Below are 13679 nucleotides of genomic sequence, written 5' to 3'. Positions count from 1 at the left end.
GCCATCCCCCCCACTTCATCTATCTGTTCCACTCTTCATTATTATTTCTTCCTTATCTCTACAGGTTCTGTTGTCCCTCTTTAAAACTTTTTTCTTTTCTTTCTTTCTTTATTTTTTTACAGGGAGAGAGTCAGAGAGAGGGATAGACAGACAGGAACTGAGAGAGATGAGAAGCTTCAAACATCAGTTTCTCGTTGCGACACCTTACTTGTTCATTGATTGCTTTCTCATATGTGTCTTGACGGCGGGCCTTTAGCAGACCAAGTAACCCCTTACTCAAGCCAGCAACCTTGGATCCAAGCTGGTGAGCTTTTTGTTCAAGCCAGATGAGCCTGCGCTCAAGCTGGCAACCTCCCGGTCTCGAACTTGGGTCCTTCCGCATTTCAGTTTGATGCTCTATCCACTGCACCACCGCCTGGTCAGGCGTCCCTCTTTAAAACTTTTTGAGATAAATGCCTAACTCGTTTGTTTAAATTTTCTCTTTATGTAATGCTATAAATTTTTCTTAATTTACTTAAGTGCTACTTTGTTTCACACTTTTTGCTTTAAAGTAGGTTCATTATTATTCGATTCCAAGTATGTCCTAATTTCTCTAGTGAGTGATTCTCTCTTTAATGCAAGGGTTATATAATAATATGGTATTTATTTTCCAAATCCATGAGATTTTTTTAAAGCTGTTCCTTGATCAGTTCTCATTTTGTTGTATTATGATCAGACACACGGTCTAAATATTATTGATCCTTTGTATTTGAAGATTTCTGTTGAGTGATTTACCACAAAATGTAGAGGATGTAGATTCAGATAAAATATCTGCTATGTTCAAAATGTATATATGTGAAATGACTTCATTTATGTCTCAAAATTACTCCAGTATCCTTCAATAAGTCACAAGTAAGGTCCAAGCTTTATTCAAATTTCACTAAATGTTCTTATTTCTGTTCTATATTGCCATAAAGGATATACTACAATGATTTTTTTCTATAGTGTTTCCTTAGCTCATTTTTAAAAGTTTTTTAAACTTTTTTTTCATGACCTTGATGATTTTAAGGAGTCCTGAAAGTTCAGGCATTTTGCAGGAAGTTTCTCAATCTGAGTTTGATGTTTTTCACATGCTTACACTGGGAGGTTTTTAGAATTCTCCCACAGAGATGATGTATCCTTTTCAGAACTTTCCTTATCATAAATAGGAATGTAACTTAGCACTAGTTTCTCCACTGTAGAGTTTTGTTTTTTTTTCACTTTCCATATCCTACTTTTTGGAAGCAATCCATTAGATCCAACCGACACTCAGCTGGGGCTTGGAGTCTCATTAAACGAAGGGAATCTACAAGACACACAAATTATTGGGAGTACATAGTTTATTTGGAATTCATTTGTAAGGAAGATGTTTCTTTTACCTTTAAATTTAATTTTGAGTAATCAAAATTAAATAAAATTTAAAATTCAGTACCTCAGTAACACTTGCTACATTTCAACAGCTCAGTAGTTACATATGGCACTTGAAAAGAGAAGATACAAAGTATTTCCATCAGTGTGAAAACTTTTATAGACAGCACTGACTTAAATCATTATTTTTCTAACATTTCTTTTGAAATAAATGCATTTTATATATCAAAGAAACAAAAAAGTCTGGAGGTTTTGCTAGAAATAAAAGATAAAGACTTATTCAGAGTTTTCAAACTGGAAACAGAGCTAGCCGAAAACCCAGAAGTGTTCCAAAGAAGAAGGAAAAGTTAAGAGTTGTTACAGTGGAAAGTACATTCTTGAGTATAATCAGTCCTGCTCCTAGCCCTGCAATTGGTCCAGGATGGGTTATCAGTCAGATGTCAGGTGGTCTGGATATGTGATTCCTTCAGGAACTAATCATAGTGTTATCTGGAAGTCTGGTACATGTCTAGGTATCAACAAACAAGGAACCGATGTATATCCAGGCATTGACCCAGAACAGGAAATTTCAAACTTTTAAGTTCTCAGGCTAGTGAAAGCAAGAATAACCCTCATAATGTTTATAATTTTAGCAGCTTGGTTAAAGTAATGTCATGATACATTTTCCTCAAAATCTTTCCTCTTTCCTTAGAAATAGAATTTCTTCTAAGAACTGCTGTAGCCTTGCCAAAGTTCAGGGATGGCACTTTTGCACTTAAGGTTCTTGGCATCCCTCACCCTGTTTAGAATTATATTACTTAATTTCCAAACTTTTGGGGGTTTTTTTCTGTTATCTTTTAATTATTAGTAGCTCAATTCCTCTGCTGTCACTGGGTAGCTACAAAAATCCTTACAGCTAACATTAAAATTAATGATGAATAAGTAGTAGAGCATCGGCCTGGCATGCAGAAGTCCCGGGTTCGATTCCCAGCCAGGGCACACAGGAGAGTCACCCATCTACTTCTCCACCCCTCCCCCTCTCCTTCCTCTCTGTCTCTCTCTTCCTCTCCCGCAGCCGAGGCTCCATTGGAGCAAAGAAGGCCCGGGCGCTGGGGATGGCTCCTTGGTCTCTGCCCCAGGCGCTAGAGTGGCTCTGGTCGCGACAGAGCGACGCCCCCTGGTGGGCATGCCGGGTGGATCCCGGTCGGGCGCATGCGGGAGTCTGTCTGTCTCTCCCTGTTTCCAGCTTCAGAAAAAAATAAATAAATAAAAATAAAAAAATCGATGAAGTTATTGTAAATGAGTTTGAGAATAAAATAAGAATGACCACTATAACCACTTCAATTCAGCTAAGCACCTAGAATTGCCAAAACATTTTTTAACTTTAAGGTGGAGAACTGGAACTCTTGGATATCTCTATTAGCCAGGGTTCTAGAGAAACAGAACCAGTGGGATATGTATAGAGGGAGATGAGATTTATTATGAGAATTAGCTTGGACAATTATAGAAGCTGAGATATCCAATGATATGCTGTCTGCAAGGTAGAGAACCAAGAAAGCCAGTGTTATAATTCAGTTCAGGACTGGAGGCATAAGAACCAGGAGCTCCGACATCCAAGGACAAAAGAGATCGATGTCCTTTCTCAAGAGAAAAAATTTACCCTTCCTTCTTGTGTTGATGGCTTATCTGGTTTACCGATTCAAATGCTAATCTCTTTTAGAAACACCCTTAAAGACACACCAAAAATAATGTTTATCTCAATAGAACTGGAGCTCTACTTAGATCAGGCATCCCTGATTCCACTTCCCAGTGCAGTGGGACACTCCTGCTTATCAGCAAGGCTGGCAGCCTCTTCCAGACTACTCTTGAGGCAGCTATGAGCATTATACTTATCAGTGCCGAGACCAATCGCCACTGGAGGAAAGACATGACTGACACACAAGTTAATTGCAAGAATCACACAGGCAGTTTATTATTCACAAATTCTTTTGGTGAACCTGGGTACAACTTAAGGGGGCCACGCTGACGGCCTCTTGGTGTCTTTTGTCACAGCAGCGTGGAGACAGTCCACATTCACGTTGGAGTCTGGGAGACTACCGCAGCGGGGGTGGGGGGTTAGCTTTAGTATCTTTTCTGGTCTACGCCTTCTGACAGGTGTCAATCTACCAGATTATCACCTCAACCCACCTTCTAACATGGGTTAGGAACCTATGGCTCTTGAGCCAGATGTGGCTCTTTTGATGGCTGCATCTGGCTCACAGACAAATCTTTAATAAAAAAAATAATAACGTTAAAAATATAAAACATTCTCATGTGTTACAATCCATTCATTTCCTACCACTCATGTTCATGGTTGCGGGTGGCTGGAGCCAATCACAGCTGTCTTCTGGGACAACAACAAATTTTTATTGGATAATGCATAATGTACACGGGTTGTTGTATGGCTGTCATGGAATTACATTTTAAGATATGTGGTGTTTATGGCTCTCTCAGCCAAAAAGGTTCCCGACCCCTGTCAGGTGTCAATCTACAAGATTATCATCTCAAACAACCTTTTTGGGAGTTCCTCGCAGGGAGATAATGTTAATCTCCTGAAATGTTACATCAAGCCACTTTTAAGGTGTTCCTAAGGAAGCTTCTTGTTTATGTTAATTTACAGAGTTATGACATCAAGCTACTTCTTATTCATGTATAACTTTACACACACACTAACTAGTCTGTTTATCATATTTGTACACACTATATTAATCCCTATCCAGATGGCACAACTTTATTTAATTTCCTTAATTGATTTTAATATACTGTATCTTAATTACTTTTATATATCTTCCATATTTTTCTATATTTCTATATACTTAATTACTATAGCCTTATGTTACTGCAACAATGTTTTACTAACTCTCTGGGCATCCCTTAGGTCAATCAAGTTGATGCATAAAATTACCCATCACACAAACTTAGGCAGAGTTACAATATTTAAGAGCTATAAAAATTGTGACATAAGTACAAGCATAGAGAACTGGACAAATGGGCCTGACCAGAAGGTGGCGTAGTGGATAGAGTGTTGGCCTGGAACTCTGAAGACCCAGGTTTGAACCCCATGGTCACTGGCTTAGGTCTGAAGGTCCCTGGCTTGAAACCCAAGGTCGCTGGCTTGAGCCCAAGATCACCTGCATGAGCAATGCCTCACTGGCTCGGCTGGAGACCCCTGATCAAGGCACACATGAGAAAGCAATCAATGAACAACTAAGGTGCCACAACTATGAGTTGATGTTTCTCATCTCTCTCCTTTCTTGTCTGTCCCTGTCTGTCTCTCTCTCTAAAAAAACAAACAAACAAAAAAACACAAAAAGCCCCTAGACAAATGGAATGAAATAAAGTTCAGAAATACATATATAGTCTTCTACCTCATTTATGTAAAGGTTTCATCACAACAGTGAGAAAAGAATGGTCTTTTTGGTAAATAGTGCTTGTTGATTTGAATATGCATATGAAAAAATTAACTTTGATAGCTTGATTTATCATACCATAAACAAAAAATTAAATTTGATCAGACTCATGGACATAGGTGACAGATAAAATGACTTCTCAGCCACCATCTTTCTTAAGAACAATGCAGGCCTGAAGGTAGAAGAAGGCCTTGCCTACTCAGGAATCCGGCTCAGACCTCCCTTGTAGTTGGATGCTGACAGGGACAATTGGATCAGGGAGCAGACAATTTTGAGGAAATGTGGCGCCACTTCCAACCACAAAAGGAATAAGTTATCTTGCAGCTGCCTTTGCTCAAGGCCCGTTGATGAATCTGTATAACCCGACCCATCCCTTCCTCGGGGCTGACACCCTTTGCTGGTCTCAGCCTACCTACGCTCAAGCATTTTTAAAATAAACTTTCCTTTTGGAACACACTAGCCTCATGTTTTTGGTTTGGCCTGTGGTTTGTACCTTTCAATAGGTAAAAGCGAACTGGTTACCAGAAGGAGGAAGATGGAGGTGGTGGAGGGGGTTAGTACAGAAGGACAAATACAGTGACAGCAAATGATTTGACTTTGAGTGATGGGCACACAACACAATTAACAGTTCAAATCCTACAAAAATGTTAGCCTGAAACCTACCGTATTTCCCCACGTATAAGACGCATCCCTTTTCAAAAATTTGGGGTCTAAAAACCGGCTGTGTCTTATACAGTGGTTGTAGATTCTTTTTACTTGCATTTCCCATTTTTTTTTTTTTGCATGGATGAGGAGTTGTATGAATCTTATGACGAATAAAACTTGAGTTCAATAACTTCATGTAATACATTATTTTTCAAATTTTGGGCCTCAAAATTAAGGTGCGTCTTATACATAGAAGCATCTTATACATGGGGAAATACAGTATGTGCTCTTATTGATCAATGTCACCCTGTTAATTTTCCAAATTAAAAAAAAGAAAAATTAGAGATGGATCACAGAATTAAATGTAAACAGCTAAATAGCAAAGCTTCTAGAAGAAAACATAAAGGGGATATATTTATGTTCTTGGTTGAGTAATTGCTTAAATGGGCCACACCATGATGAAACAACCCTAATCTACATATGTGCACTAATGAATTCATCATCCAGGTTAAGATAAAAGACATTCTTACTGTTCCTTCCCAGTTAACAGACAACCTAGTTTGAGGAAAAAATAAACACGGAGAGAGAGGAAGGGAGAGAAAAAAGGCAAGACTTGAATAGGCACTTAATAAAAGAGAATAATATTCAAGCGGCCAATAACCATATTAAACGATATTCTCAAAACCATTACTCACCAAGGAAATGCAGATGAAAATTACCATGTGATAATACCACTACAGCTTCAAGAAAATAACACTAAAGAAAATAACTGGCAGGACCACATGTTGTATCTGTGTAGCAATGGTGTTCTCAGTATTGCTGGTGGAAATGTAAATTGTTTCAATCAGTGTGAAAAAGTGTTTACCAGTATCTACACTAAAAAGCTAAATCTATATGTTCTAGAAGTTCTCATCTCTATAATATCCTAAAGAAATGGCTACATATGCCTGCCAAAAGACATGCACAAATTCATAGAAGCTTTCTTCAAAAGAGCAAAAGAATCAACCCCTAAGTCCATCAATAGTAAAATAGATATATAAAACTGCTTATTCATTCAAGGGTATCTATACAGCATTGAAAAAAAAATGTGTTATTGTTACAAAAAGCCACAATGCATCTCACTTATTTAAGGAAAACAAAGACAATCTATTGTGCAAATCCATTTGTTTGACGTTCAGAAACAGGAAAAACCACCCTATGGTAGAAGTCGGAATAGTGGTTACTTCGGGGAGGAAGTTGACTTGGAAGGGGCAAGAAGACTTCTGAGCTACTTATTGACAGTAATAAGCTGAAGAATCATCACTAGAAAACCTGACAGTTGTTGATATTGCTTACTGGTATCTACAGTCATGATAGACAGATGTCTTAATCTCCATTCTGGCTTTCAGAATTCCTGGAAGTGGGCAAAACATAATTGTTAGCCAGAACCCTAGCTGCCGAGATGTCTGAATATTTATAGTTGATAGTCACACTTCTTTTAGTTTTTACAGATTACAGTTGAGGGTCAGTGTTGCTCATGATAATAGATGCTCCACCTCTTGATCCTGGTTGAACTGAAACTTGAATAATAACCTCTGTTTCAGGAGACAATCCTTCCAATTGCTCTGGCTTTTTAAATGTTTGATGGTTCTTGGTTTGGTGCTCCTTTTTCTCTTTTGAAGTCAAAAACTGTAGCCGGCATTTGGAACAGTGGAAGACTCTTTTGTTCCAATGCCTGAAACAATGATTCATGTAGGTTATTGCAGTTTTGTAAATTTTGAGACAAAATGGACACAGCAAACTCTTAGTGTTTTCATGGCACGTTCTGAAATGTGTTTCCACATCAGCAAAGGCCGACGATCTGTAACTGCAAGCCTGGCACACATAGGGCATTTCGCCAGGCTTATGATTGTCCTTCATGTGCTCTAAGAGAACCTGATCTGTTTCAAATGACAATTCACAAATTTTACAGACAGCAGAGGGCTCCTGGGCAGTGTGCACGCTTTCGACGTGACGCTGCAGCTGGAACGGGGTGGGCAACTGCCGGTGGCAGTGCTGGCAGGTGGTGTGGATTTCCCAGCTGTCCCCCCTCTGCTTCTCAAGTTCCAAGTGATGCTTCACATGATTCATAAACTTGACATTCTTTAGAACTTTCAAGCAGCTGAGGCATTTAAAGGTTGTGTGAGTCTTCTGTTCTGGCTTCCCATCTCCTTTATGCTGTCCATAGTAAAAGTCATCAAGTAAAACGATCAGATTTCCTTTCTTGGGATCAATAGTCTTGTTTCGACTTGCTGGACTCCAAGAGTCTATGTTTTCCAGCCTTTTGAAGCTATTTGCTTTGTCTGGATTTATAAGATTGAAAAATGCCTTGTCATTTGTGTGAGCCCAAGGAAATGGTGCTCCATTCTGAATAGGACTTAATGAAGAGGGGATACTTTCTGAGAGTGTATCAGTGTTTATTGTAGGAGAGACACCTGAAGGGGCCACAGCTGAAGACTGCCCCTCCGGGATTCTATCACTGAGTTTAGATCTCTTGGTATTTTCACTGTATGTATCCAAAGTGGAAAGTTTCTTTGAATTAAGAAGACTTTCATCCTTGCCTCCTATAGCTAGTACATCTCCAAGTAGACACTGAGACTGTGGAGAGAGCAAATGTGAGGACTTGCCAGGCACAACTTCTGATGAGCTCGTTTTATAATTAAGTTTAGAGGAAGGCTTAAAAATAATAGGACCATCTATTGCTCTCCTTTTAGATTGAGAAGCTGGGGAGATGACCTCTGCTTTTGACATAGGGGTCATGTGATTTGCAGGCTGTAATGCACAAGCAGGATCTTGACTGAAGTGGCCTCTCTTTCTTTTTGAATAGGAGTCTGGGGTCACTCTGTTCAAAATGTTTGAAATGACTGGCTTTGATTTGGAAATCACTCTGACAAAGAGAATTTCATCATCTTCATCTACATGTTCCATTCCAACAAAGGTCAGCTCAGCACCTTCATAGTCCTTGTCCCTGTGTTTGGCCTCTCCCATGTTCTCCAGTGGTTCTGGTTCTTGATCTCCCTGATAGAACAAGAAGAGAATTGCCATTTCACAATTGCTTTTGGCTCAGTTGGTCCCTTCCACTTCTAGTGCAGTGGTTTTCAACCATTTTATACTTGGGGATCCACAAAAATAAAATTATTTTGGGGACTGCTAAGGCAGAAATCATCCTGAGCATAAGCAAATTTGACTAAGATCATTGGGGTCTATAATCTTCATACAACATTAGAATGGTGAATTATTTTACAGACAAGCACAAAATTTCTGGTGGACTAGTAGCAGATTGGTGGTTGAAAAACACTGTTCTAGTACTTTCTTTCTGTAAATTGCCACCTAAGTGCAACCACATATCATTAGTCATTTTTTATCTATTTATTCATTTTAGGGAAGAGAGAAAGAGAGAAGGGAGGAGGAGCGAGAAGCATCAATTCCCATATGTGCCTTGACCAGGCAAGCCCAGAGTTTCCAGCCGGCAACCTCAGCATTCAAAGTCAATGCTTTATCCACTGTGCCACCACAGGTCGGACCCATTATTTATTTCTAAAGACAAATTTATCCTTATTTTATCCTCCCCGAAACACTAAGATAATAGTTAACATTCTTATATTACATGTAAAAAAAACAGGCTGTAAGTATCTATTTAAGTGACATGATAATTCCAGATTTACCTCTCTAGCCTCCCAAGTCTCCTGCAATTGCAAACAGCTCAACATGCCATAAAATACCCAAAAAGAGGTCTAGGCCGCCTGACCTGTGGTGGAGCAGTGGATAAAGCATCTACCTGGAGTGCTGAGGTCACTGATTCGAAATCCCCAGTCTGGTCAAGACACATGAGAAGCAATTACTATAAGCTGATGCTTCCTGCTCCTCCCTCCCCCTTCTCTCTATCTTCTCTCTTAAAAATCAATAAATAAAACCTTAAAAAAAAAGATCTAAGCTATTTGCCTCTGCCCACTGGTCCTTGTGTATTCTGACCCTCCATCCCTCATCTGTAGCTACCTCAGTCTGGAAGGCACAAGACCCTGTACTTTCTTGAGATTTTTAAAAAAGATTTTATTTATTCATTTTAGAGAGGAGAGAGAGAGAGAGAGAAAGAGAGAGACAGAGAGAGAAAAGGAAGCATGAGCAGGAAGCAGCAACTTCCACATGTGCCTATACACAATGGAATACTACACAGCCATGAAAAAGAAGGAAATCTTACCTTTTGCAACAACGTGGATGAACCTGGAAACTATTATGCTAAGTGAAATAATCCAGGCAGAGAAAGAAAAATATCATATGACCTCACTCATTTGAGGAATCTAATGAACAATATGAACTGAGGAGTGGAATAGAGGCAGAGGCAGGATCAAACGATCCAGAGGGAAAGTAGACAGAGGGAAAGGAGATGAAAAGAGGGGATCAGAGAAGGGAAAGAGATTGGTGGAATTATAGATACATAACACAATGTTATAGAGAGCAGGAAAGCAAATCCTGGAGGGAAGTGGGGGAAGGTGTTAGGGGGAGGTGGGCAAGGGGGATGTTGAGGGGAACATGGGGGTGGGGGATAATATATTCAGTGGGACACTTGAATCTATGTAAACACAATAAGTTAAAATCAATAAAAAATTTAAAAAAAACAAAACAAAACTCCCATATGTGCCTTGACCAAGCAAGCCCATGGCCTTGAACTGGCGACCTCAGTATTCCAGGTTGTCACTTTATCCACTGTGCCACCACAGGCCAGGCTTTCTTGGGATCTTTGTTGCTATACTCTTGCCATGAAATTTTCGTCCATAGAAACCCCCATCCCAGCTCTTGGCCTGCTTCAGATCCACAGCTTCTCAACAGGGCTTTCCTGGCCACACTATTATAGTCACTTTCTTCCCCAACACTGTTTTCTATCTCAGAATTTAATCCCTGCCTAGCACACAATATAGAAAAATATCTTGCTTTACTTCTCTCTTCACCTACTAGACTATAAACTACTTGAGGACAAGGACTTACGTTTTGTTTACTGCTGTATCCTCAACTTCAAGAGAAATGTTTAAAAACAACAACAACAAATAAATACTCTTGGTATCCTCACTCTGTCATAGGGGAGAAGAAGAAAATACTCCAAAGAGGGATCTCTCCTGCAAACACTGTTTGTCTCAGCCTCTTTACAGTTCTGAGCAGGAAGTGACCCTCTTGACTACTGCAGACAAGGGAAGGAAGGTTTTCTCATAACCTAGCAACAAGCCCAACCAATAGGGAAATGCCACAACTCAGCCAATGAGGAACCATCACAACCTCAGACCTCTGCTCTTCTTCAATGGACTTTGACTAATACCCACCCCTCCCAACTTCTTCCTTTTCCTGTATTAAGTAATGATTCTCTCCTTTGTGGACTTGCCTTTGGTTTTTCCATAGCTTGTTTTGATATAAAGTACTGCACCCCAGATTCTGAGAGGCACTGTACCTCATTTCTTCGAGTCCATGTAGAGACACCAAGTCCAGATGAATTTTGAAGAGTTTTATTGAAAGAGGAATTTCGTTAAATATGCCAGCCACATATGGCTGAAACTGGGCATAGCAGGCCCAAATCATGCGTGCTGAGTATATTTCAGGGGCTGGTTACATACCCTTTGACCACATACAGGTTGGGGGGCATGACAGCATGACACAATCAATAACAAGATTATAACATTTGTCTAGGGGATTTACAAGAAACGTTAAAACTTTCAAGGTAATATAATCAAAGACATTCACAAATCCTTTCAGTATCTATCTCTCCTCCTTTGCCCAAAGCAGGGGTCCCCAAACTACGGCCCGCAGGCTGCATGTGGCCCCCTGAGGCCATTTATCTGACCCCCGCCGCACTTCTGGAAGGAGCACCTCTTTCATTGGTGGCCAGTGAGAGGAACACAGGATGCAGATGCCGCAAAGCGTGGCGTTGCTCACGTACAGTATTACTTCCAGTGACGCGGGATGCATGCCTCAGGGCTCTGGAAGCGCGTCATATCACTTGTTATGGCTAGCAGTGACAAATATGGAACAGGACATTGGCCATCTCATTAGCCAAAAGCAGGTCCATAGTTCCCATTGAAATACTGGTCAGTTTGTTGATTTAAATTTACTAGTTCTTTATTTTAAATATTGTATTTGTTCCTGTTTTGTTTTTTTTACTTTAAAATAAGATATGTGCAGTGTGCATAGGGATTTGTTCACTTTTTTTTATAGTCTGGCCCTCCAACCATCTGAGGGACAGTGAACTGGCCCCCTGTGTAAATGTTTGGGGACCCCTGGCCTAGAGGTACATGTTAATCTCAGGATTCCAGGAAGGGAGGGAGAGCTAAAATCAGTGTAGGGTGGTACGTTAATTTTGTCTCTTATTGAAGGAGAAAGGGAGTTCTTCAGATAACCTTAATCCTTTCAGAGAACTTAAAACCAAATGACCCTAATTATCGTTGTAAGTCAGGAAACTTCTATATTCTTTTTCCTCCATTTTCCAAAAAAAAGGACAGGAAAGCCTGACCTTTTCTCCCAGAATATTAATATTAATTTGCAGCTTTTTGGTACCTTACTACAGTTTGTCCTAGGTTGCAACTCCTGCAATTTAATAAACCCATTTTGCTGGTAAAATAACTTGCTGTTTTATTTTTAAGGCTGACACAGTGGATGGCATATTAGATTTAAAGAAATAATTACATCTTTTTGTCAGCTGATCAAGGCCCACTACATTTATTTCATAGTTCACTAATAGGATTTTGCATTTTGGCAAATGGTTTAAGGCAGAGATGGGGAAATTGGCCCAACCTGTTTTTGCATAGCCTGTGGTAAGGTATCAAAGAATTGTAAAAATTAATATTAGTGTTTTAGAAGAAAAAGTCAGGCTTCTTGCCTCATTCTTTCTTTAGAGCAGGGGTCCCCAAACTACAGCCCGCGGGCCACATGCAGCCCCCTGAAGCCATTTATCTGGCCCCTGCTGCACTTCTGGAAGGGGCACCTCTTTCATTGGTGGTCAGTGAGAGGAGCACAGGATCCTGGAGTACTGTTTGTGGAGGCACTGCAAAGCATGGCGTCACTCATGTACAGTACTACTTCCGGTGATGCAGGACGCACGCCTCATAGCTCTGGAAGCGCGTCATATCACTTGATATGGCTAGCAGTGACAAATATGGAACCAGACATTGACCATTTCATTAGCCAAAAGCAGGCCCATAGTTCCCAATGAAATACTGGTCAGTTTGTTGATTTAAATTTAGTTGTTCTTGCCCTGGCCGGTTGGCTCAGCGGTAGAGCGTCGGCCTAGCGTGCGTGCGGAGGACCCGGGTTCGATTCCGGCCAGGGCACACAGGAGAAGCGCCCATTTGCTTCTCCACCCCTCCGCCGCGCCTTCCTCTCTGTCTCTCTCTTCCCCTCCCACAGCCAAGGCTCCATTGGAGCAAAGATGGCCCGGGCGCTGGGGATGGCTCTGTGGCCTCTGCCTCAGGCGCTAGAGTGGCTCTGGTCGCAACATGGCGACGCCCAGGATGGGCAGAGCATAGCCCCCTGGTGGGCAGAGCGTCGCCCCATGGTGTGTGTGCTGGGTGGATCCCGGTCGGGCGCATGCGGGAGTCTGTCTGACTGTCTCTCCCTGTTTCCAGCTTCAGAAAAATGCAAAAAAAAAAAAAAAATTAGTTATTCTTTATTTTAAATACTGTATTTGTTCTCGTTTTGTTTTTTTACTTTAAAATAAGATATGTGCAGTGTGCATAGGGATTTGTTCATAGTTTTTTTTATAGTCCGGCCTTCCAACTGTCTGAGCGACAGTGAACTAGCCCCCTCTGTAAAAAGTTTGGGGACCCCTGCTTTAGAGAATGGAGGGAGAAGGATATGGGAGTTTCCTGACTTACAAGGACAACTGGGTCATTTAGTTTAACTATAGTTCTCTGAAAGGATAAAGGTTATCTGAAGAACTTCCTTTCCCTTTCAATAAGAGACAAAATTTACATACCCTATATGAGTGGATAATGGGGAAGGCCATGTGAGGAACTCAGACCTGGGAACTTTGGCTAGGGCCGCCCACAACCAAGCACACCAAAAGAAACTTCCCAGAGGTCCTTGGGAAAAGAGCAACCATCCATCAGCCAGTGAGATTTCACCACGTCATATTAGCTTGCCCACCCTAGAGGACCCCTTTAAATATCTTTCATGTGGTTAATCCGTGCAACTCCTCTGGTTTCTGTCCCCCGGGACCACAGG

The 13679-nt window shown here is 40.8% G+C and overlaps 1 protein-coding gene and 1 gene segment (V, D, J or C); one reads left to right on the top strand and one right to left on the bottom strand.

Annotated features, from left to right (window-relative positions):
* Positions 1-13679, top strand: part of LOC136325528 (Ig lambda-1 chain V regions MOPC 104E/RPC20/J558/S104-like) — an 896106-nt gene that overhangs the window by 104242 nt on the left and 778185 nt on the right.
* ZNF280A (zinc finger protein 280A) lies at positions 6951-8465 on the bottom strand. The gene has a single exon (XM_066255021.1). The coding sequence runs from the start codon at positions 8463-8465 to the stop codon at positions 6951-6953; it is 1515 nt and encodes a 504-aa protein (XP_066111118.1).

The sequence above is a fragment of the Saccopteryx bilineata genome, chromosome 2 (assembly GCF_036850765.1).
Source record: "Saccopteryx bilineata isolate mSacBil1 chromosome 2, mSacBil1_pri_phased_curated, whole genome shotgun sequence".
Taxonomy (NCBI): Eukaryota; Metazoa; Chordata; class Mammalia; order Chiroptera; family Emballonuridae; genus Saccopteryx; species Saccopteryx bilineata.
Note: the sequence above shows the minus strand (reverse complement) of the source record. Positions and strands in the feature narration are given on the sequence as shown.